The sequence below is a fragment of the Schistocerca nitens genome, chromosome 7 (assembly GCF_023898315.1).
Source record: "Schistocerca nitens isolate TAMUIC-IGC-003100 chromosome 7, iqSchNite1.1, whole genome shotgun sequence".
NCBI classification, from domain to species: domain Eukaryota; kingdom Metazoa; phylum Arthropoda; class Insecta; order Orthoptera; family Acrididae; genus Schistocerca; species Schistocerca nitens.
Window position 1 is genome coordinate 451,143,628 of NC_064620.1, and position 25,305 is coordinate 451,168,932.

Sequence of the window (25,305 nt, forward strand, 5' to 3'; positions counted from 1 at the left end):
TATAAGGAGGCCCTTCTTATTGTCAACCAGTACCATGATGGACCAAGGATGTTGCAGTTCCTGTCCAGGACCTCTGATAGGTGATACAACAATTTGACACCCTTCAGAGACCAACCTCCTTGAGTAAAAAGGAATGCTGGAGTGGTGTGTTGTTTTTGACCCTGGAGACCCATTACATTTTAGTTGCCCTCCATGACTGAGGTTTCCATTGTCCAATTCAGATTTTTATCGACGAGTTTTTATCTCATCAGCTCTTCCAGGTTTGATTTGTCACTTCACTCAACACTCTTCAGATTCAGGAGAATGGTATCCAACAGGGTTGTGTGCTAAAAGTCACTCTCTTCTTCATAGCAATCAATGGGATAGTAATCTCTGCTGGGCCTCTGGTTACCCCAGTATTGTATGTCGACAATTTTTGCATCTGTGCTGGGCTTCTGGTTACCCCAGTATTGCGTGTTGACAATTTTTGCATCTGGTGCAGCTCCCACTCAGTAGGATCTGCTGAGCACCGGCTTCAAGGTGCCATTGGACGGGCCTCTGCATGGGACACCTCCCGTGGATTCCAGTTTTCTCTCTGCTAAACATGTGTTGTGCATATTTTTTTTTTTTTTTTTTTTTTGACATACTGTACAATGGCAAGGAAAGTGTTTCTGAAGAAGAAAAGTTTGTTAACATTGAGTATAGATTTAAATGTCAAGAAGTCTTTTCTTAAAGTATTTGTATGGAGTGTAGCCATGTATGGAAGTGAAACGTGGACGATAAATAGTTTAGACAAGAAGAGAATAGAAGCTTTTGAAATGTGGTGCTACAGAAGAAAGCTGAAGATTAGATGGGTAGATCACATATCCAATGAGGAGGTATTGAATAGAATTGGGGAGAAGAGGAGCTTGTGGCACAACTTGACTAGAAGAAGAGATCGGTTGGTAGGACATGTTCTGAGACATCGAGGGATTACCAATTTAGTGTTGGAGGGCAGTGTGGAGGGTAAAAATCGTAGAGGGAGACCAAGAGATGAATACACTAAGCATATTCAGAAGGATGTAGGCTGCAGTAGGTAGTGGGAGATGAAAAAGCTTACACAGGATAGAGTAGCATGGAGAGCTGCATCAAACCAGTCTCAGGACTGAAGACGACGACAACAACAACAACAACTGTACACCTCAATCTTTAACTTTATTTAAATGATCATATCCTTGATGTTGTAGCAAAGTCTCGTTTCTTGGGCCTTATTATTGATAAAAAGCTGACATGGGTGCCCCACATTCGCCACCTAAAGACTACATGTGTGCAGGAGCTTAATACCCTCTGCCTCCTGGCCCACACATCTTGGCATGCAGACCATACTACTCTTCTCCATCTTTACCATGCTTTAGTCTTTTCCAGACTAGATTATAGTAGTGCGGCTTATGGCTCAACGGCTCCTTCAACTTTGCAGCTGCTTGACCCTTTCACCATGGTGGGGCACTTCATGCTATTGGTGCCTTTTGCACTAATCACATTGACAATCTACTCACATAAGAGTGGATTCCCTCTCTACAAATATGATGTAACCAACTCCTGGTTCCTTATGCAATTGCCATTTGCCAATTCCCTGACCATCTGGTGTTCTCTGTCCTCTTTGCCAACAATTGATGTCTCCCTCCTGACATCTCCCCATGGGTGGGATCCCTCTGTCAGAATCTCCACCTCCACTCATTGTAATGCAATGCACCGTGTGTCTCTCCTTCTATATCCCCCCCCCCCCCAACCCCCCACCCCCCTTTCCCCGGATGGTGCCTAGACCATATAAAAGGACCAATGTATTCCAGGGTCCTAGAATCTCTGTTGCCTCTCTGGTTTTCCAGCGAGTTGTATGTGCCATCATTGCAGAGTTCCATGGTGCTACCATCTTTTACACTGATGATTCTAAGACAATCAGTAAGGTGGGATACAGTTTCATGTCTCCTACTGGTTTTGAAAACCATTTATTGCCGGGATCATATAATGTGTTTATAGCAGAGCTTCTAGCCATTCAGAGCCTTCAATTTTTTTTATCTGGCCTCCCTCCACTGTGTTTTAATTTGCTCAGACTCAATAAGCAGCTTGCAGACTATCAACTGATTATGATCTCGTAACCCTTTGGTATTTGCTACCCATGACCTCTCCACCACCTTCTCAGTTGTCTTGCTCTGGGTGCCAACTGAAGTGGGCATCCCAGGAAATGAACTGTCTGACCGTTTGGTTAGAGAAGTGGATACTTAGGCCCCCATCCCATTTCACAATTCCAGCTGTAGGTATGTGGATCTACATCACACTTCCCCCCTCCATCCTCCCCCTAGGGGTCCAGGGGTAAGAATAGGCCTGAGGTATTCCTGCCTGTTGTAAGAGGCTACTAAAAGGGGTTTCACATGTTTATGCCTTATGTGATGGTCCCCTGTAGGGTTTGACCTCTATTATTCAAAATTTTCTCGAAGAGGGAGCCTATTGGGGAAGGGCATCTTACATGGTGCATCATGTCTGTCATTCATTGAGATCTTTAGCCCACTTTCTTGTCATCACATTGCAGTCCTGCCCATTCTCCATGTCTTGGGCGAGGACACCTTCCTGGGTGCATTTTCCACCATGCCCTACGCAGAGTCGCTTTCTGCATCCACGATGACCACGGACTTCTTTGCACCTGATATCCAGCACAGTAGCCAGTCTGTTGTGGTTGGGATGCCATGTACCCTGTTGGTTGTAGCCCCCTGACCACACAGGGATCGCTCTGCTGATGCCTGCACCCTTAACTCCCCACATATGCCAAGGGGTAGATGCCCATCCCCCTGGGACATCAGGACTCCCAGCAATGGCCATCCTGCCAAGTGGCCTTTGCTGTGGCTGGGTGGTGCCTGTGGGGAGGGCCCCTCGTTGACATGTAATGAAGTGTAATACATCATCTCTTGCTGGTGGTGAAACACACATAAGTATGACCCCAAATCATTCCCCTTCCTGACCACACCATGGGAGGAACGTCAGGCTAAGGATGGCAGCAGATCTTTTTCACCCCGGTACCTTATATGTTTGAGAGCTGATGGGAAATGTTTCATGACGATGAAGCCTCAGTTCTTCATTGAGCATTTAAAGGACAAGTTTGGGGAGGTGGAGGGATTGTCCAAAATGAGATCTGGGTCAGTCTTGATCAAAAAAGCATCCTCTGCCCAGTCATGGGCGTCGATCACTTTTGACAAGGTGGGGGATGTTTCTTTAACCATCATGCCCCATAAGAGCTTAAATATGGTCCAGGGTATCATATTTCACATGGACCTTCCTTAGCAGTCCTAGGACGAGCTGCATGCCAATTTAGAGCAGTGAGGTGTTCATTTGTTCCGGCTTGTCCATTGCGGTCTGAGGGATAATCAGGTTGCCACCAGTGCCTTCATCTTGGCCTTTGAGGGGTGGCACATTAACTGAGAAGGTCGAGGTGATGGTCTACCACTGTCATGTCAAACCATATATCCCTCCCCTGATGCAGTGATTTAAGTGCTGGAAGTTCAGCTATATGTCTTCCCACTGTACTTCCAGCATCACATGTCGAGATTGTGGATGCCCATCACACCCCAATACTCCATGTGCCCCGCCTCCTATCTGTGTCAACTACAGAGAGCACCATTCTCCTTGCTTGACAGACCGCAGGATTCTCCAGAAAGAAAGGAAAATCATGGAGGAGTAAAAGACCCTGGACAGACTGAATGCCTACATCCTGTATGTATGACAACTTATGCCGCCGCTACAGCAGTTCTGGCACCATCAGCTCTGCCAACCCGTCACCTCTCAGAGCCAAAAAGGAGACCCCTAAGACCAGGGCAATTGCGGTGGCACCCACACCACCGCTACCTGCAAGCTCTGCATCTGAGGATGGAGTGGAGATTCTGGCATTTGCTGAGGACCTAGATCTCGTCAGACCCTCGGACACAATGGATATAGGCTGATAAGGCAAAAAGTGGGTGGCAGCAGATAAGCCTGAGGTGTAAACTGCCTGTTTGAATGTTCCATGCCTTCCTAGTCTCACCATGATGTCCTACTCCAATGGAATTGCAGCGGTTTTTTCCACCATCTGGCTGAGCTACAGTAAGATTTAAGCTTTACACCTGCTTTCTGTATTGACCTCCAGGAAACCTGGTTCTCGGCAATGCGGACCCCTGCCCTCCATGGCTATAAGGGATATAACAGGAACCAGAGCAACTATAATAGAGTGTCAGGTGGAGTTTGCATTTATGTCCTAAGCTGAGTCTCTAGTGACACTGTGCTCTTCAAACCCCTCTTGAAGTTGTGACTGTCAGAATAAGGATGATGCAGAAAATAACTGTCTACAATGTATATCTTCCTCCAGATGGTGCAGTACCCCTGAATGTATTAGCTGCACTGATTGATCAACTCCATAAACTTTCCTTACTTTTGGGAGAGTTTAACAGCCATAACCCCTTGTGGGGTAGCACCGTGCTTACTGGCCAAGGCAGACATTTTGAAACTTTACTGTGTCAGTTCGACCTCTGCCTCTTAAATACTGGGGCTGCCACACATTTCAGTGTGGCTCATGGTAGCTACTCGGCCACTGATTTATCAGTTTGCAGCCCTGGACTTCTTCCACCTATCCACTGCAGAGCACATGATGACCTGTGTGGTAGTGACCACTTCCCCATCTTCCTGTCACTGCCCCAGCATAAGGCCCATGGACGCTTGCCCAGATGGGCTTTAAACAAGGCGGACAGGGAAACTTTCACCTCTGATGTCACCGTTGAATCTCCTCCACACAGTAGCATCAATGTGATGGTTGAGCAGGTGACTACAATTGTTTCTGCGGCAAAAAATGTGATCCCTCACTCTTTATGGTGCTCTCGGCATAAGGCAGTCGGTTGGTGGTCGCCGGTAATCGCTGAGGCAATTACAGATCTTTGGCGAGCTCTACTGTGGCATAAACCACACCCTTCCCTGGAGCACCTCATAGCCTTTAAACAACTCCATGCCCATGTTTGCTACCTTATCAAATGATGGAAGCAGGAGTGTTGGATGAGATAAGTCTCGACCATTGGGTGCCATATGTCACCTTCCCAAGTCTGGGCAAAGATCAAACGTCTTTTCGGGTACCAGACCACAACAGTTGTTCCCAGTGTTACCGTAAATGGTGTGTTATCTATCGACTCAAATGCAATTGCCAAGCTCTGTGCCGGGGAATTATCCCCCAGCCTTTCACACTCTCAAACAGCTGCTGGAAGGGAGAGTCCTCTCATTCACTACACGCCACAGTGAATCCTATAACTCCCCAATAACAGAGTGGGAGCTCCTCAGTGCCCATGCACATTTCCCCGACACAGCTCCTGGGCCTGATCGGATCAACATCCAGATGATTAAACATATCTCATGTGACTACAAGTGACATATCCTCATCATCATCGTCAACCAGATCTGGTGCGATGGTGTCTTTCCATTGCTATGGAGGGATAGCACCATCATTCAGGTGCTCAAACCCGGTAAGAACCCGCTTGATGTGGATAGCTATGGGCCCATCAGCCTCACCAACATTCTTTGTAAGCCGCTGGAATGTGTGGTGTGTCGGTGGTTGGGTTGTGTCCTGGAAGCACGTGGCCTACTGCTTCCATGTCAGGACGCCTTCCGCCAGGGTCGCTCTACCACTGATAATGTTGTGTTCCTCAAGTCTATCATCCGAACAACCTTTTCCAGACACCAATACTGGTTGCTGTCTTTTTTGACTTACAAATAGCATACGACACGACCTGGAGACATCATATCCTTGCCACATTGTATGAGTCCTGCTCCCAGTTTTTATCCAAAACTTCCTGTCGCTCTGCACTTTCTGTATCCAAGTTGGTGCCTCCCATAGTTCCATCCATATCAAGGAGAATGGAGTCCCACAGGGCTCTGTACTGAGTGTATTTCTATTTTTAGTGGCCATTAATGGTCTAGCAGCAGCTGTCAGACCCTCCATGTCACCTTCTTTCTACACAGACGACTTCTGCATTTCGTTCAGTTGCTCTAGTACTGGTCTTGCTGAGCGTTTCCTACAGGGGGCATCCACAAGGCGACAGTCATGGCCTCTAGCCCATGGCTTCCAGTTTTCCTCCATGAAGTTGTGTGTCATGCATTTCTGTCGGCGTTGTACCGTTCATCTGGAACCAGCACTTTACCTTAATGGCGATCCACTCACTGTAGTGAAGACATATCAATTCTTAGGTCTGGTTTTTGATGGAAGTTTACTTGGTTTCCTCATCTTCGTCACCTTAAATGGAAGTTTTGGCAGCATCTCAATGCCCTCGGCTGCCTGAGCGGCACGAACTGGGGTGCAGATTGCTCCACGCTGCTGCAGGTCTATAGAGCCCTTGTTCAATCTGGCTTTGACTGTGGGAGTCTGGTTTATGGTTCGGAGGCGCCCTCAGCCTTGCATTTGCTCGACCCATTGTACCACTGCGGAGTTACACTAGCGACAGGAGCTTTTAGAATGAGTCCCGTGACAAGCATACTGGTGAAGACTGGAGTCCCTCCATTGAAGATCAGGTGTGCACAACTGCTTGCCAGTTACATTACACACGTTCATAGCTCTCCTGAACATCCTAATCACTGTCTTCTTTTCCCAGCCAAGGCAGTTCACCTCTTGCATAGGCAGATCAGGTCAGGTCTAACAATTGTGGTTCATGTGCGATCAATTCTGTCTGAACTGGAGTCCTTGCCTGTACCAGCTCTCCTTGAGGTCCATTCATGTACACCTCCGTGGTGTAGCTGTAGCTGTAGGCCGAAGCTTTGCCTGGACCTTTTGCGTGGCTCTAAGGACTCTATTAACCCTGTGGCTCTCCACTGTCACTTCCTCTCAGTTCTCCCCCCCCCCCCCCCCGCAACCCACCCTCCCACCCCCCCCATCCCCACCTCCCAGGGGGCTCATGGTCCTTTCGCGAGTACTTGTGTGGTGAGCACGGGGCCCCGAGCTATTGCAGGTTTTCTTCTTTCCTGGGCTGCATTTTCCTTTCCCTTTCCCTCTTTTCTTGTCCTTGCTACTTCCCCTCAACCCTCTCCTCTACCTCTCTTGGTGTCCTTGTGCATGTTGGCCCCGCTTTCCTCCTGGTTATGTTGGCTTAGCGATTTCGTTTCATTGTGTAATTACTTCATCCTTTTGGCAACCTCTGGTCCCCCTCTGGGGTTTGACCTCCATTACTAAATTTCTGTTCTGTAGTGTAATCATTTGGGGAAGAGCACCTTACCTTGTGTCTCTGGTGTGTGCCTTCCTAGTTCCTTCCATGTTTTCTTTCACGTCGTTGTCTGATGCTAGGGTACATAGCCAGCACGGTAGCCAGCCCATGTGGTGGGGTTGCTATGTACCCTCTTGGTCGAGCCGCCTGAAAACACAGGGATCACACTTCTGTTACCTGAGCTGTGATCACCTCATGTAAGCCTAGGAGTGGTTACTTGTCTTCCTGGAGCCTCAGAACTCCTGGCAATGGCTAATGGCTGCCGTGCCAGATGTCCTGCCAGACGGCCCTTGCTGTGGCTGGGTTGTACCCGTGGGGGAAGCCCCTGATCGGAGTGGGTGGTATCAGGGTGGACGCTATGCAAATGAAACGCATTCGGGTCCAGACCTCTTGCAGTTCTTCTACAGCCATCTCTCTGCATGGAAATGATTCTTTTAGTGCTGCTTCTTCTGCTCCTTCGGCCTTCCCTTCCATGGCTACCCCCTGGGAGGAGGAGGGTCAGGCTCATAGACTAGTGGCGAAACCTTTCCCCCGCTATCTGGTTTGCACCAGAACTGATGGGGATATTTTAACCAATAATAAACCTGTATTTTCTGTGGAACACAATGAAGACAAGTTTGGCAAAGTGGATTCTCTGACTAAGATGCGGTCGGGTTTGTTATTGATCAAAACTGCTTCAGCTGCCCAGTCTGCGACCCCTCATGCCTGTAACCATCTTGGCACAATTCCTGTGTCCATTACCCCCCCCCCCCCCACCAGTGTTTGAATATGGTTCAAGGTGTGATTTTTCACAGGGATCTCATCCTTCAAACTGATGAGGAACTTTGGGACAATCTCAACGGTGGGGTGTTCACTTTGTTCGGTGTGTTTAGAAGGGCCTGAAGGACAGTCATATTGATACTGGTGCCTTTATCCTGGCCTTTGAAGGGGATATCCTCCCTGAGAAGTCAAGATTATGGTTTATCAATGTAATGTGAAGCCATGAATCCCACTACCTATGAGATGTTTTAAGTGTTTGCGTTTTGGCCACATGTCTTTTCGCTGTTCGCAAGCCCTCTCTGTGGCGACTGTGGACGTCCACTCCATGAGGGGAGTTCCTGTGTTCCACCTCCTGTGTGTGTTAATTGTCATGGCAATCATTATCCATGTTCACTGGATTGCCCAGTTTATAAGAAGAAAAATAAGATACAGGAGTATAAGTCCCTTGATCGTCTAACCTACACTGAGGCTCGTAAGAAGTATGCAAGTCTTCATCCTGTGTTCATGACGTCTAGCTATGCCTTAGTTACATCTTCACCCCTTCCTCCCCCTTCCATGTCCCAGTCCTCAACCTCTCTCCTCCCCCCTCCCATGCAGCTCCCCTCCCTTCCGTGTGCTGCTCCCCCTCCTCAGCCAGAGAAGTGACCCACTTCTTCGGTGTCTGCTGGTCAAGGGCGCCCCTCCCGGGACCCTCCCTTCCCGGCGCCTTCCAGGCCAAAGGTCTGCTGCCACACAACGACCATGAGAACCACAGTCATTCGTCCCCCAGGTTGCCCGATCTCATTCTGTTCCAGATCTTGCTGCAGCTGGCTCCTTTTTGCCGCACAGCCCTCCTCTATATCAAACAGAAAAGAAGAAGAAACGTAAGTCCCGGGACAAGGAGCCTCTGGTGTCACCAGAGGTCCTGTCCCTACCCTCACAACCTGATTCTGAGCTGTTGTTCATAGATGTTGCCCCCCCCCCCCCCTCTCCCTCTTTGTCGGTGATGGGTGATGACCCGGCAGCATGAATGGCTTTAGCCTGTTCACTGTGGTAATCCAATGGAATTGTAATGGATATTACCATCACCTTCTGGAGTTGAAATCCCTTATTTCGTTTTACTCTGCAGCTTGTGTGGTTCTACAGGAATCTCATTTTACTGATCATCACTCGCTGGCCCTCTGTGGGTTCTGTGTTTTTTGTCGCAATCAGGTCGGCCCCCCCCCACGGGCCTTTGGTGGCGTTTTTACATTGTTCCATACAGACGTTGCTAGCATGTGGATTCCTCTTCAAACTACATTGGAAGCGGTTGCTGTTAGGGTCCACCTGGACTCTGGGGTCACAGTTTGCAATCTTTATCTCTCTCCTGACAGGACTCTTACACCTGCTGCCTTAACTGCCCTTCTTCAGCAACTTCCTCCTCCCTTCCTCCTTCTCAGGGATTTTAATGCCCATCTTCCCTTGTGGGGTGATGCTTTTCCATCTAGTCGGGTTCTTCTCATAGACCGGTTTCTTGCAGACCAAGACTTGTGCTTTCTTAATGATGACTCCCCTACTCATTTCAGTACTGGCCATGGTACCTTTTCTGCCATTGATCTTTCTCTTTCTTCTCCCTCCCTCCTCCCTTCATTACACTGGTTGCCACGTGACGACCTTTGTGATAGTGACCATTTTGCATTGATTCTCTCACTCCCTTCCCACTCCCCGATGGACAGGTTACCTTGTTGGTCTTTCCAGCGTGCCAATTGGCCTCTATATATTGCACAGGTCTTTTTTTCTCCCTCTTTGTTGGGTTGTATTGATGACGTCCTACGTGACATGTCTCACACGATTGTTCGCGCTGCTAGCCTTGCTATCCTGTGCTCATCTGGACCATTTCACTGCCGGCAAGTCCTGTGGTGGAGTACGGCCATTTCCATTGCCATCCGTGATTGCCATCGAGCTTTGCAACACCTTAAGAGGCACCCATCTGTTGCCAAACTTATTACATTTAAATGCCTTTGCTATAAAGCCCATTAATTAATCAAACAGAGCAAACAGATGTGTTGGGAACGCTTTGTTTCTTCCCTCAGTTCTACTGTCCCTATGTCACGGGTATGGGCTACACTTTGCTCTCTCCAAGGTTACCATCAACAGTCTACTTTCTGGGCCGTCACCTCCTGGATGGCCGTTGCATGGATCAGCGGAACATCTTGCGACCCATTTTGCAACAATGTCAGCATCATCCTCCTATCCAGCTGCTTTGCTTCAACAGAAACAGCAGGCTGAAGCTTCCGCCTTATGTTTTACCCCTTTTCAGTCAGAATCTTACAACAAACCTTTTACTGAATGGGAACTTCTTTCCGCACTTTCTTCTTCTCGTGATATGGCCCCTGGCCCAGACTCCATTCGTAACCAACTGCTTCAATATCTCAGTGCTCCACAATGGCATCTTCTCCGGGTGTTTAACCATATTTGGCTCCAGGGTAACTTCCCTTCTCAGTGGAGGGATAGCATCGTGGTTCCTGTCCTTAAGCCTGGTAAAAAAAACCTGTTTGTTGAAAGCTATTGGCCAATTAGTCTGACAAATGTTGTTTGTAAGCTACTTGAATGGATGGTAGCCCATCGGCTCAATTGGGTCCTCGAATCTCAGGATATAGTGTCCCCTTACCAGTTCGGCTTCCTAGAGGGATGGTCTCTGATCAATCATTTACTTCTCTTGGAATCCACAGCTCGGCAGGGTTTTTCCCAGCACTGCTATTTGGTTGCAGTATTTTTGATCTTTGCAAGGCCTATGACATGGCTTGGCACCATCACATCTTACTTACACTTCATGAGTGGGATCTTTCGGTCCCACTTCAGATTTTTATCTGCCAGTTCCTGTTCCATTGGTCGTTCATGGTTCAGGTTGGTACTGTTTTTAGTTCTCCATGGACCCAGGAGAATGGCATCCCACAGGGTTCAGTATTGAGTGTGTCTCTTTTCCTCATTGCTATAGATGGACTTGTGGCCTCGGTCAGTCCTTTGGTCACCCCTGCTCTGTATGGCTCTGTATGGCCTCTGCAGAGCGGCAGCTCCAGGGAGCTATATGGCGTGCCTCTGCTTGGACCATCTCACATGGGTTTCAATTCTCTCCTTTAAAGTCATGGGTGGTCCACTTCTGTCACCGCACTACGGTCCACCCCGGTCTGGAGCTCTACCTTGATGCACAAGGATTACCTGTGGTCCCACAGTTTCATTTCCTGGGTCTTCTTTTCGACAACAAGCTCACTTGGCTGCCTCATATCAGACTTCTGAAGGTAGGATGTTTCCACAAAACTCAATGTCCTTCCCTTCCTTGCCCACACCTCCTGGGATGCGGACCGCGCCATCCTTCTCTGCCTTTATCGGGCTTTAGTGCTGTCTTGTTTGGACTATGGTTGTCAAGTTTATGGTTCAGCTGCTTCTTCCACACTGTGCCTCCTGGATTCGGTCCACCATCGTGGTATCCGTTTGGCCACTGGTGCCTTCCCTATTAGCCCAGTTGATAGTCCCTTGGTTGAAGCTGGTCCCCCCTCCTTTCTGTTCGGTGGTCCCAACTTCTGATTTCTTATGCAATCACTGTCCATGCCTCTCCCACTCATCCTTCCTATTCTATCCTGTTCCCAGACCAAGGATGTCACACACCTGATTCCCACCTGCCTTGCGTCTCTTCACCATGATTTCAGCTTCCTTCTTTGTCCTGTCTCCCACATTCCCTCCCAAACCCCCCCTTGGTTAGTTCCTCAGCCCCGGATTCCGATGGATCTCCACAGAGATCCGAAAGATTCCGTTCCCTCGATGGTATTCAGTTGTTTCTTTCTGCCAAATTTTTTGGGAGTTTTGGAATGCTGTTGTTTTTTACACTGATGGATCTAAATCTGCTGATCATGTGGGATATTCCTTCAAGTCCTCTGTTGGCATGGAAAATCATCTCCTGCCAACTACATGTGGCGTGTTTACTGTGGAACTGATGGCAATTTCCTTGGCCCTTACCTTTATTAAACAGTCCCAACTCCACCAAGTTTTGCTATGTACAGACTCAATGAGTGGCCTTCAGGCTATTGACTGGTGTTTTTCCCGCTATGCCTTGGTCTCGGCCATCCATGACCATCTCGCTGATCTTCGCCATGTTGCTTGTTATGTTGACTCCCTTTGGATCCCTGGTCATATGGGTATCCCAGGTAATGAGCTTGCTGATTGTGTGGCTGGGGGAGCAGTCACCTACCCCCCTCCCATGTTGTGGAGCCAGACTGATTGTATGCCATATATTGTTGGCATGTCCCCTTCTTTTTGGCTCTTCATGCTAGGTATAGTCTTCCTGATTCCTTAATTTTAATCTTAGCATACAATTCACAGATGGCTGAACTGGTCCTTAGTTTCCTCTGTGAAAGTGTTTTTTATTTCCAGATATAAGGTCTTACTTTGGTCTTGGAGCAGGGACAGGATGGTTGTGGTTGGGATTGCTCTTCCAGTCTTCACAGTCTGGGACCCCATGGAAAGATCACCCACTTTTTTCTAGTTTTTATATTTGGCCTCACCTTTTACTGTGTGTTTTTTAACTTCATTATTTTATAAATTGACTCTGCTGACTGGATCCATCCACTATTAGCATCTGTGGCTAACTTCGGAATCGCAGGACAAATGACCTCGCCACTCGCCATTTGGTCCCCCGAAGAAAAAAAAATGTATGAACATCACAACCACTATATATATATATATATATATATATATATATATATATATATATATATATATATATATATACACACACACACAATAGATAGTATCTCACACCAAAAATTCCAGTAACTGCAAGGATACCGGTCTCTTAATTGATGCTTGGCGCAATCTGACCACTAGAAACAGAAGTGAGACTCGTTACTAAACACCAGAGAATACCACTCAGTGTCCCAGTATACTCTGGCTCTACATCACTTCAGTCTCTATGATATACAGTTAGAGGTAACTGATGTAAGAAAGTCTGAGATCTCAACCCAACTTCAATAATATAGTCTCGTCTGACTGTAATGTGTGCCGAGTATTCTGCTGCTGTCACTCATTTATTCATCAGAAGCAGTTGAACATGTCTTTGATCTTCTTGTGGACCTTGTCAGTCAGTTACTCTGCAGTTAATTATGTTATGGCCAAATGTTTGGGCAATCTGTCAGTATTGCGCTTCCATGTTCATGGAGCCAATGATTCAACATTTCTCAAAGCCCTGAAGATGGCAGTAAGCTGAATGTGCCCATCCTCTTGAGCATGCTGTGTCGATCTTGCCCAGAATGGCAATGCAAAATTCCTGAATCTGACTCCAAAGTTCGTGCGTGTCAGACTAGAATTACTTGTTGCTGTGGTCTTCAGGCCAGAGAGTGGTTTCATGCAGCTTTCCCCACTGCTCTATCCTGTGAGTCTCTTCATCTCTGAATAACTACTGCAACCCACATCTTCCTGATTCTCCTTACTGTATTCATCTCTTGGTCTCCATTCTATGATTCCCCCCACACCCTCATGCACACATTTACCTCCAGTACTAAATTGGTGGTGATGATACCTTGATGTCTGAGAACATGTCTATTAACTGATTCTTTTTCTGGTTTAGCTGCGCCACATATTTCTTGTCTCCCAAATTCTGTCCACTACCTCCTCGTTAATTATGTGATCAACCCATTTAATATCCAGGATTCTTCTTTAGCACCACATTACAAAAGCTTTTATTCTCTTCTTGTCTAAACTCATTATTGTCCATGTTTCACTTACATAAATGGCTACACTCCAGAAAAGACCTTCTTACACCTAAATCTGTAATTCCTGTTAACAAATTTCTCTTCTTCAAAAATGCTTTTCTTGCCATTGCGAGTCTACATTTTATGTCCTCTCTAAAATGACCACCATCAGTTATTTTGCTGCCCAAGTAGCAAAACTCATCTACTAATTGAAGTGTCTTGTTTCCTAATCTAATTCCTTCAGCATCACCTGATTTAATTTGACTATATTCCATTAATCTTGATTTGCTTTTGTTGATGTTCCTCCTATACTTTCCTTTGAAGATGCTGTCCATGAAGTTTAGTTGCTCTTCCAAATCCTTTGATGCCTCTGACAGAAGTAGAATGTCAGCACCTTGTAATAGTCACATCAACAATGGTGATGCACAAATTTACACTTAGCTCTAACCTCACCAGACAACCAAAGCTGAGGTTAGTAACTTAGACTCCTGCATATGACATGGGGTGGGGAGGTAGTACTGGGGGAAAGTGGTCTTTAGTGCCTACATAGGTGATACTGTCACACAGCCTTCTTAACTGTGTAACATGTAGCACAAGGTTGATGCAGGAAGGCAGCCAAACAGGGTGCCTGCATAAGGCATAACAAAAATCATTAAACTGAATTTCATAGATGTCACCACATATTCATTGTGGAGTATCAAAATGGGTATGTGATGAGTTTGTGTTTCGTAACCCAGTATGTGAGCCTTACTCTGAAGACATTGTGAGAAGTGACATACACACACCTTGATGAGTTGTGACAACATTACTGTACATAATTAATACAGAATGTCCTAAAACTGGGTTCTTACAATTAGTTCTGATCTCTTGTGAGCTTAACTAATAATTATATCATTATAGCAATTAATATTGTCAGTGATGGTGGAAGAATTGTTAACTAGTTGGCCTCTTACCCAGGTTCTGGAGGTTCACGAAATTGAGATTGTTTTTGCTTTCCTAACTCAAAAACTCTTCACGTCTCATGTAGAAAAGTACAGATCATAAATAATCCTTGTATTGTCTTTGACGCATGCCCAGTAAAATTGTTTCTTATTCTGATCCCAAATTGTTACTACTGATGCAGATGAGAAAATAGAAATACCTAAAACTTACAGTTGTACTTTCACATGGTGTCCAAAGGTCAGCCAGTGTTTACAGTATTTCTTTCTTTTCTGATATGATTCTAGAAAAGTAAGGTCACTCCCATCTATGAAAAAGAATATCTGATGTGTAGTACTGTTGCATTTTACCACATCTATTTGTAGCAGCAAACGACAGTGTGTTCTTCAGTTCCGACTTATTACTTACATGAGTATTAGAAATTCCCTCATGGAAATCAGTTTAGATTCAGGAAGTAGAGATCATGTTAAACTCAACTCATTCTCTTTACACAAGATTTCTTCAGTGTTATGGATAGTAAAAGTGATCCACAAATGTACTACCGGTATAGCACCAGTGGCAGCTGCAGTTTTCCATGTATGCTGTTGTGTGTTGGTGGATTACATATGCTGACAAATTGGTAGAGACATGATTTAGGGCCAACACCAGTCTATTCCCAGAAGACGACATGTGCATGAGTTTGTGTTATGTTTACAGGCCTAATACTGGTAAACTGGTTCCTCTCAGCATTTCCAGATGGCCACTACCTGAAGCTGTATCTGTCAGACCAGGACTTAACAATTCTTGCAGTGCAATTCTGCACTCATCTTCTGGCAGCTGGTGTAATATGTCAAATATCTGATAAAGATGCTGCTGTGGACACTGTCTTCCAGGTGAGCCTTTAACACATTTATCAGTGTGGTTGCATAACTTACTAATGTACTTCTTATACTGAAGACATTCTTGTTTCTGTGCAAAGCTTATTCACTGTTTCAATACACTGTTTGGTTTCCTCACTGGCAGTGTTGTTTTGAAAGTGCTAAAAGCACAGCATAAGGCAGCTAAGATAGGCTACACCAAATGAATCCCAAATGAATAAATATAGTAATTTTTTTTTCTTTACAGTCACCTTATTATCACAATGTCTTTGTTTTAATTTCTTTCTAATGTAACTAAATACTTTCTTCTGTGACATTTGAAAGAAGCTTCTGAGAGAAATATGTGTTATATATGGGACTTGGTCAAATAGTATCAAGACAACTTGCACCACAAACCAATGTCCTGCTGTTAGGTGAAGAGATTCCACTAACATCAGTTGTACTATATCAGATGTAAGTGCATGCTTAACTCGGGTATAGTTTACATGTTTATTATCATGGCTGTCATACCAAGTGCTCATAATATTGACCTTGAGCATTGTTACATGCTATGAAGTGAAACTAGAGAAACAATGCTGCATGTTAAATTTCTTCTGGAGTTAACAGCAGCATTGGCCCATGTTGTAAGGCATTCATTTCTTCATGGAGTTATATAATGACCTCTTGTTTTAATTTTCACCACAGATAAAAGGATAGATGTGTCAAGTTTGGTGAATGTACAGAGCATTTTGCATTTGCTGAACAACCATTTGAATGCTCTCAAAATGTTTCCATAAGATGCAGTGGAAGGTACATCTGTCATATTAGTACCTCACTGAGTGCCTTATGTCCAGTAGAATGTCTTCCAATAACTGCAGAAATATAATACCTTAGGAACTCGAGATAATGTGAGTGTATTTAGAGTCCCAACAGTAATAAAAGGACCAAGATGGGTCTTGAAAAATGTGCCAATCTTTAAGCCAACATTGATTTTCAACTGACAGTCAGTACATATTGCAAAGATTGACTTGTTCAATGTTTGTAAATGATGCTTCTACATTAAACAAAATTTTTCATAGATGCCACATCATGTCGCACTGTCTATGGATAAAATTCAAAGAATTATAACAAATTTTGGAAGTCATTGCCATGAAACTGTAGATGCAGTGAAATGTGAAGAGGATGAAATGGACTGTTTGCTTTATCTCTAAAGTGAAAAGGCTTAGTTTTGACAACATGTACACATGTCAGATGATTTTAAAATCTCACATGTGCAAAGACAAAATGTAAGCAATGGATTATTTTCACAATATTTTGTAATTTACTACTGTCTATGACATGTTTGTCCAGTTCCATACATACACGCTGTGCTTCATTTTTGTATTCTTTTAGCTTTTGCAGTAAGACTTGAAAATAACCAGAAGGCCGAAATTGCAATTGTGAAATAAATAATTTCTCCAGTCAGTGGCAAATATGATGTCCTTAAAAATTAAACAATGATCTTGTTCAAGAGAAACACGAGAGTTTGGGAAGTGTGTATACAATGACTGCTTTGAAGTTGGTATATCTTTAACATCTTTAAAATACCAAATATACTGAGTGTATCCCTTCAAGGTAATGAGACCAACTTTCTGCAACTGTCACACAAAACTTTATCTTCCAGGAAGAAACTATTACTCTGGAGAAAATGTAGGATGATAAAGACATCTTTTCCTTAGTCTTTACAGAGTGTTAAAGGAGTAGAGTCCTTGATTAGTAAAGAAAATGTCCTAGGTCCTGTGCCTGGACCTTGCCACCACTTAAATTTCGAATAAAAATCATCATCATTGGTGGCCGAAGACTTTTGGCATAAAAGGTCACCCTCAGTCTGCTAACAGCTTTGTCAAAGAAGGTGGAGCGATGGATGGAGGTTCAGAGCCCTTGGGGAGGGAAACTGTCCCTTCAGGTGAAAGAATCAGTAGTGATCCAACAGCATGAGGATGCATAAAGTAATGGAAACTACTAAATTAGACACATAATGTGTGTCCACAGGACATGTGGCCTGTAACTGAAAAAGTGCCACGATGATCTCTCCATTGGGAAAAAGATTCAGGAACAGTCCCTCATTCGAATCTCTGGGAAGGGACTGGCAAGGGAGAGGTGACTACGAGAAAAGATTGAATAACCAACGAAAGATAACTTCCTACAAGTTGGGGCATGGAATGTCAGAAGTTTGAATGTGGTAGGGTAAACTAGTTAGACTGAAAAGGGAAATTGAAAGGCTCAGTTTAGATACAGTAGGGGTCAATGAAGTGAAATGGTAAGATGACAAGGTTTTCTGATCAGATTAGTATATGGTAATACCAACAGCAGCAGAAAATGGTATAAAAATAATAGCATTCATTATGAATATAAAGTTAGGGCAGAAAGTGTGTTACTGTGAACAGTTCAGTGATAGGGTTGTTCTTATCAGAATTGACAGCGAACCAACACTGATAATGGTAGTTCGGGTATACATGCCGATGTCGCAAGCTGAAGATAAAGAGATAGAGAAAGTATGTGAAGCTATTGAAAGGGCAATACAGTACATAAAGGGGGATGAGAATATAATAGTCATAGGGGACTGGAATGCAGTTGTAGGGGAAGTAGTCGAAGAAAAGGTAACAGGGGAAGATGGCCTTGGGACAAGAAACTAGAGGAGAGAAAGACTAATTGAATTCTGTAATCAATTTCAGCTAGTAATAGTGAATATTCTGCTCAAGAATCACAAGAGGAGGGGATATACTTGGAAAAGCCAAGATGATACAGAAATATTTCAATTAGATTACATCATGGTCACAGGGCTTCCGAAATCAGATACTGGATTGTAAGGCACACCCAGGAGCAGATCACAGTTTAGCAGTGATGAAGAGTGGGCTGAAGTTAGAGATTAGTCAGGAGGAATGGATACACAAAGAAGTGTGATGTGGAAGTACTAACCTATGAAGAGTGTTGCATGAAGTTCTCTAAGGCTGCTGATACTGCAATAAGGAATAGCTCAGTAAGCAGTTCAGTTGAAGAGGAATGGACATCTGCAAAAAGGGCAGTCACAGAAATTGGAAAGAAAAACAAAGAAGGAAGTACAAAAATGTCAAGATAGATTCAGAAATACAGGAATAAGACACTTATAAATGAAATAAGAAGTGTGGGGAAGCTAAGACGAAATGGCTGCATGAAGAATGTGAAGAAATGTAAAAAGAAATAATTGTTGGAATGACTGGTTCAGCAAACAGAGCAGTCAAAATAACTTTTGGTGAAATTAAAAGTGAGTGTGGTAATATCAAGAGTTCAGTAGAAATTCCACTGTGAAATGCAGAGGAGAGTATGGATAGGTTTAAAGAGTACAATGGAGGTATGGGACAGAATATTTGTCTGGTGTTATTGAAGAAGAGACAGGAGTCAGTATGGAAAAGGTAGGGGATCCAGTATTAGAATCAGAATTTAAAAGAGCATTGGAAGACTTAAGATCAGACAAGGCAGAAGGGGTAGATAATATTCCATCAGGATTTTTAAAACCATTGGTGGAAGTGGCAACAAAATGAAGATTCATATTGGTGTGTGGAATGAGTGTCTGGTGATACTCATCCAACTTTGGGAAAATATCATCCACACAATGCCAAAGACTGCAAGAGATAACAAGTGTGAGAATTGTCAATCAGCTTAACAGCTCATGCATAGAGTAATATACAGAAGAATGGAAAAGGAAATTGAGGATCTGTTACATGATGATCAGTTTGACTTAAGTAAAGGTAAAGGCATGGGAGAGGAAGTTGTGACATTGTGGTTGATAATGGAAGCAAGACTAAAGAAAAATACACACACATTCATAGGATTTGTTGACCTGGAAAAAGTGACAGACATTGTCAAATGGTACAAGATGCTAAAAATTCTGAGGAAAATTGGGATAAGCTATAGAATGAGATGGGTAATATAAGATGTGTAAGAGCCAAGATGGAGTAATACGAGTAGAAGACCAAGAACTCAGATTAAAAAGGGTGTAAGAAAGAGATGCAGTCTTTCACCCCTATGTTCAATATATGAGAGTTGTTTAATAAGTAATACCCCATATTCCTTTTCTCAGAACATATTTATTGTTAAGAGTCATGATTTGGTGACAATATACATCAACATGTCTTGTCAATGCTTGTTGTCTCCATCACATTCTATGGCCCTACGCCAATGTTGCGGAAGACCATGTATTCCCTGCTGGTAAAAGCTCTTGTCCTGTAGGAGTAGCCATATTTTTGCTGCATGACTGACACACTCATTGTCTTCAAAGTGTGTTCCATGTAGAGAATCTTCAAGTGGCCCAAAGAGATGGAAGTCAGAGGGTGCCAGGTTTGGACTGTAGGGTGGATGAGGCAATGATGTCCACCCACTTTGGCGGTGTCTTCCTGGGTTCTCAGATTTGTGTGTGCCCATGCATTATCATGTTGGAGCAAGATTTCTGCTAGATTCTTGTCCGATCAAACATGTCTGATATGGTTCTTGAGTTTATTCGGAGTCTTCATATATGCCTCTGAATTGATGGTTGACCCTCTTGGCATCACATCCACAAGAATGACGCCAATACAGTCCCAGAAGACTGTCACCATACCTTTTCTTCTTTCATGGAGAATGAGGATACCACCACTACATGAACTGTCTTTTTGTTTATGGCGCAAACTGGTGCACCCAAATTTCGTTCCCCTTAGCGATCTGTGATGGAAAGGCTTCTCCATTGGTCCCAGAATGCTCCAACAATTCAGATGAAATGGCCTTTCTTTGAATCTTGTGATCTGCTGTGAGCATTCATGGAACCCACCGTGAGCACCGCTTTGAATATCTGAGAACCTCAATCATTGCAGATACACTTCCAATGCTGACTGACAACTGTAGAGCCAATTGTCAAGTTCTGATGCACCGGTCAGGATAAATAAGGACATCCACACGATTCAGCATGTCTGGAGCAGTGGCTGTGACAGGACATCCTGAGTGTTGCTGATCATGGAGCTCTGTTTCTGCATTTCCTGACACTGTAACTTTCTTTACCCGTAGCTCAACTGTACTCCCATCAGCTACAGCATCACCGTACACTGCACACAAACATTTATGGATGTTCACGACAGTTTCTTTTTCTGCACACAAGAATTCAATATGGCATGCTGCTTGTAATGAGTCATATGTAGATGCCATTTTGACGCTCTGCCATCTGCCAGAACTGTACGAAACCTCACCGGCACACAGGACAGACATCAAATGTGAAGCACCAACAAGGAGGTTTGTCTGTGTATATGAATGCCTTTTTAAAAGAATGTGGGGCATTGCTTATTGAATGACCCTCGTATATATCACAGAAGCAATGATGGAAATAAAAGAAAGGTTCAGGAGTGGAACTGATATTAAAGGTGAAAGCATATCAGTGCTAAGATTTGCTGATAATGATGCTATTTTCAGTGAAATTGAAGAATTACAGATCTGCCGATTGGAATCAACAGTCTAATGAGTATAGATATGGATTGAGAGTAAATCAAAGAAAGACAAAAGTAATGAGAAGCAGCAGAAACAAGGACAGTGAGAAACTTAACATCAGGGTTGATGGTCATGAAGTAGATGGAGTTAAGGAATTCTGCTAGCAAGGCAGCTAAATAACAAATGACAGACTGAGCAAGAACACCATCAGCAGCAGTCCAGCACTGGCAAAAAGGGCATTCCTGGCCAACAAAAGTATACCAGTATCAAACACAGGCCTTAATTTGGGGAAGAAATTTCTATGAATGTAGTTTTGTAGCACAGCATATTTGGTACTGAAATATGAAATGTGGCGAACTGGAACAGAAGAGAATCAAAGCATTTGAGATGTAATGCTACAGACAAACGTTGAAAATTATGGTAGAGAATGAGGAAGTTCTGTGCAGAAATGGAGACGAAAGGAACATATGGAATACTCTGACAAGAAGGGATAGAATGATAGGACATTTGTTAAGACATCAGGGAATAACTTCCATGGTACTAGAGGGAGCTGTAGAGGGTAAAAACTGTGGAGGACAGATTGGAACACATCCAGCAAATAATTGAGGACATAGGTTGCAAGTGCTACTCTGAGACGAAGAGATTGGCACATGAGAGGAATTCATGGTGGGCAACATCAAACAAGTCAAAGATTGTTGACTTGAAAAAGACAATGATTCAGTTGAGTGAATAATTGAAGTCTGTGCTTGAGGATCATTGAACTGAGCTCAATGCTAACTTTCTGAAGTACTTTCTGGATCTAGTAGATCAATACAAGGTCACTTCATTACAGAGTTTACATCAACACTTACCATTGAAGAACAAGAGCAATTTATTAATATTTCTACAGAATCCACATTGAAATCGAGATTGGTTTTATCAAAACTGCTTGAGTTTTGCACTTGGTGATGCAGGATAATTTGCAAGTAGGTGAAAAGATCTCAAGAGTTTTAATTCCGTTCCCAACTGTGTAAGGTTGGTTTTTCAGTACTGACAGTCAACAACATAATAAATGGATCATGAGTGAATGTGGAAGAACAGTTAAGTCACATCATCAAGTCTTGTCCAAAGATTTAAGATCTGACGAAGAAGGAACAGTCTCATCATTCCCACTGATTTTTTTGCAAGAATAAGATGTAATAATATTAAAACTTGATTAACTTAGCCATTACTAAAGATAGCACTGTTTCTTAATTTTTTACATGTTGGCTGTATTACAAGGTCTGTTCAAAAAATTCCAGTATGTTCACAATTTTGGTATGTGTTGTGATGCTTGTGAGAAAATCTGACAAGGAAACGACCTGAAATGTGATGAGACAATTCTCATGGTTCTTGTATCATGATAACACACCTTCACATTGATTCCTGTTGGTGTGTGACTATTGCACAAAAAATGAAATGACTGTGCTGCCTTATTTTCTATACTCTCCAGACCAGGACCCTGTGGACATGTATTTATTTCCACTGGACATGTATTTATTTCCAGAGTTGAAAACTCCATTGAAAGGATGAATATTTACATAGATAGATGAAATAAAAGAAAATTTGCAGATGGCACTTCACACAACCCAGCAAAAGGCATGCCAAGACTGCTTACAAAAGTGGAAACAGTGTTGGGAATGGCGTATCAGTTGTGGAGAAGAGTATTTCGGAGACCATGTACAATAAGTAAAAGGTAATATAGAAAAATTTTGTGGTCACAGTTCCGAAATTTTTGAACAAATATTGTACAACAGAAATTGCCCCTTGCTTATATACAATGGGAGAGAGCCAAGGACCCAGAAAGTTTGAAAAATAATATTGTAGAAAAAAAACATCTGTCTGCTTGCCACCACCTGCCCTACCCTGCCCCGCCCCATCTGCTTGCCAGTGCCTGCCCATCTCCGTCGAAGTTAGTGATAGCCGATACAGCATGATCTGACTTGCACATGATGAAACAGGTAGGGTTGGTATGGGTATGATGCGCCATAGGGTGTGGGATCACACTCTGTGGCTTCACTGGGTGCTTATCCATGGACACTGCTGTGCCAGATCACAGTTGCATTGTGTAGGTATTGTAAGCTCTTCCAGTGTTTTCATGGTGACTTGGAGTTCACCTTATGTTTTCAATGCTACGTTACCATGTTCTTCTTACATAAGTTGGTCGTTTTATGCCTGAATACTGTGTACTCTTTTTCCGTGGAATGGAAGTCTAACTTTAAGTTCTGGTGTTAGGACTCCCAGTAATGATCATTGTCATTCTATATGGTAGCATTTACATTATCCACTCTGATACAAAATTAAAGTGACATGCATGTATGAGAAAATCAGTGCCAAAAATAGGTTGAGCAATCTTTATTAACATGACAGTCCATTTGGCATTCTTGGTGAAAGTGATGACCAAATCCAAAGTCTTGTGACTGTATGTGCATATGACAGAATCATTAACTGTCATTAAAGGGACCATACTGTGTTTTGAGTCTGGGTAGAGCATGGCATTCTGTTTTGATTAAAAACATGAAGTCTGTATGTAGCCAGTGACAAACTAACTTTGTTTTGCAGTCTTGTGTAGTCATTTGGTAGTTGGCAACATCAAAGTTGTCACAACAAACAGTACAATGAACAGTCGTAAAATACCTTTTTGACTTTGGGTGCTGACTGTTCTCAAACGGTATGTGCTATATGTGAATGATGTTCTGCATTACACCTGAATAAGATTGGTGTTTGGTGTTGGGGTGCAAACATGGTTCTTGCACTTTGTAGCCAGGTGACTAAAATGTCTGTGGAACCAGCAAATGTTTGCCTGAGTGGTCTTGAGACTGTGTGATAGGGGTGGGGAGGTATGAGGGATGCAAATGCACTTAGCTGTAGTGGTCCACAGTTGTAGTGTTTCCAACTGTTCAGTCTTTCTTTCAATGATTGTGCAATGACTTTGTAGGTCCTCAGGAAAGCTTGGTGATCTTCAGGTGGAGGAGAGCTCACAGTGAAGCAGTGGTACTTCAGGCTGGTCTGGTATGGTTTGGCTGTCTTCAGAATGAAAGGGAGTTGTTGCTGTGGCCACTGTGGTGTGCAAATTGAGCAGATGTGCAATATATTGGCAACCTGCATAATGGATTTCCTTCGTGAGCTATTAAGATTAACCTCACATAGGGTAGCAATTGTTGTTGCCAGTTTGTATAATAGGAAAACATCTGAAATGATACTGGCATCTATCATTCCATGCATTTATCACCAGGGTTCATATTGTTTTGTTACTATGCTTCTCGTGGTACAGGATTTGGTTTTGATACATTGGTTTTGTGCAACACAAAATCAGTGCCGTCTCCAGAGAATTTTAATCTTGCTAGAGGGGAGTGGGGTTCTAATGTGTCAGACACCACTAAAATAGCACATTGATGGAATTACTGGTCAATAAGGTGAGCTGTTCAAAATTGTCACTGATTTTCTATTGTGTGAAAATGTTCTCCATTATTGAAAATCAGATTCCTAGTTGATTGGGCATAAATGGTGGGGCTTAAATTTGCAAACATGATGTGGCAGGACCATGAGAGCCAATGAGTGGAAAGTCTGTTGCTCTCGCAGGAGGTAACAGTGCGGGTGGAAGAACCATATTCATGATCACTCTGGATGAGATGTCACACAGCACAGATATGTGGCTGTGCAGAACAGTGTTCTGTGTTTGCTTCTCTATGTCTGATGTCAGAATCAGTGTGGCTGAAGCCATAATGTTCAGAGATGGATATGTTCATGTCATAGAATTTGGTGGTCGAAGTACAGGAGACAGGCGCTGTAAGCCTTGACTCATTTTTAACGTTGTGGATATCACCATCGATCGTGTGTGGTAGGTTATCCATAGTAGTCATGGTGGTATGTATCTGTGTGAATCAAAGTAGATAATATATTCATGAGAGCACAATTTCCTCAGAGTCATCAATTAAATAGTGACACTGTCTCCTAATACACAAAATAACAGTGTAACAAATTCCACATTACTGTGCACAGGTATGAAAACAAGTGCATATACATTAGTGAACAAAGCAGAACAGGATTCAACAAAGAACATGACATATTAGACACACTACACTTGTCATGTATTGAGTAGTCGGTTGTCACTCCCACAAGGTTTTGGTAATACAGATTTGTTTCTTAAACACAGTGTGCTGCACGATGACAGATAAATTAATATTGGAGAAAAACTTGTCAAGGGTAATTGAAAATTATTTGTTGTTGTCCATTGTGTGAAGAGCAAATAGTTCAGGGGTCTTTTATAACACTTGATGTTGGTGAAAAATGGCTGCAACTCTTTCCGAAGCTCATGTAATGTCGCCTAGTAAACTCAAAACTGCAATTCACTTGTGAAAAAACTTT

At 43.5% G+C, this 25,305-nt stretch overlaps 1 protein-coding gene across 1 annotated transcript in view; it reads left to right on the forward strand.

The window, feature by feature from the left end:
* Window positions 1–25,305, forward strand: part of LOC126195680 (formin-2-like) — a 247,096-nt gene that overhangs the window by 23,883 nt on the left and 197,908 nt on the right. Inside the window, exon 3 of the mRNA XM_049934308.1 lies at window positions 15,311–15,486. Within this exon, the coding sequence (XP_049790265.1) occupies window positions 15,311–15,486 (176 nt within the window). The remainder of the gene's footprint in view (window positions 1–15,310; window positions 15,487–25,305) is intronic.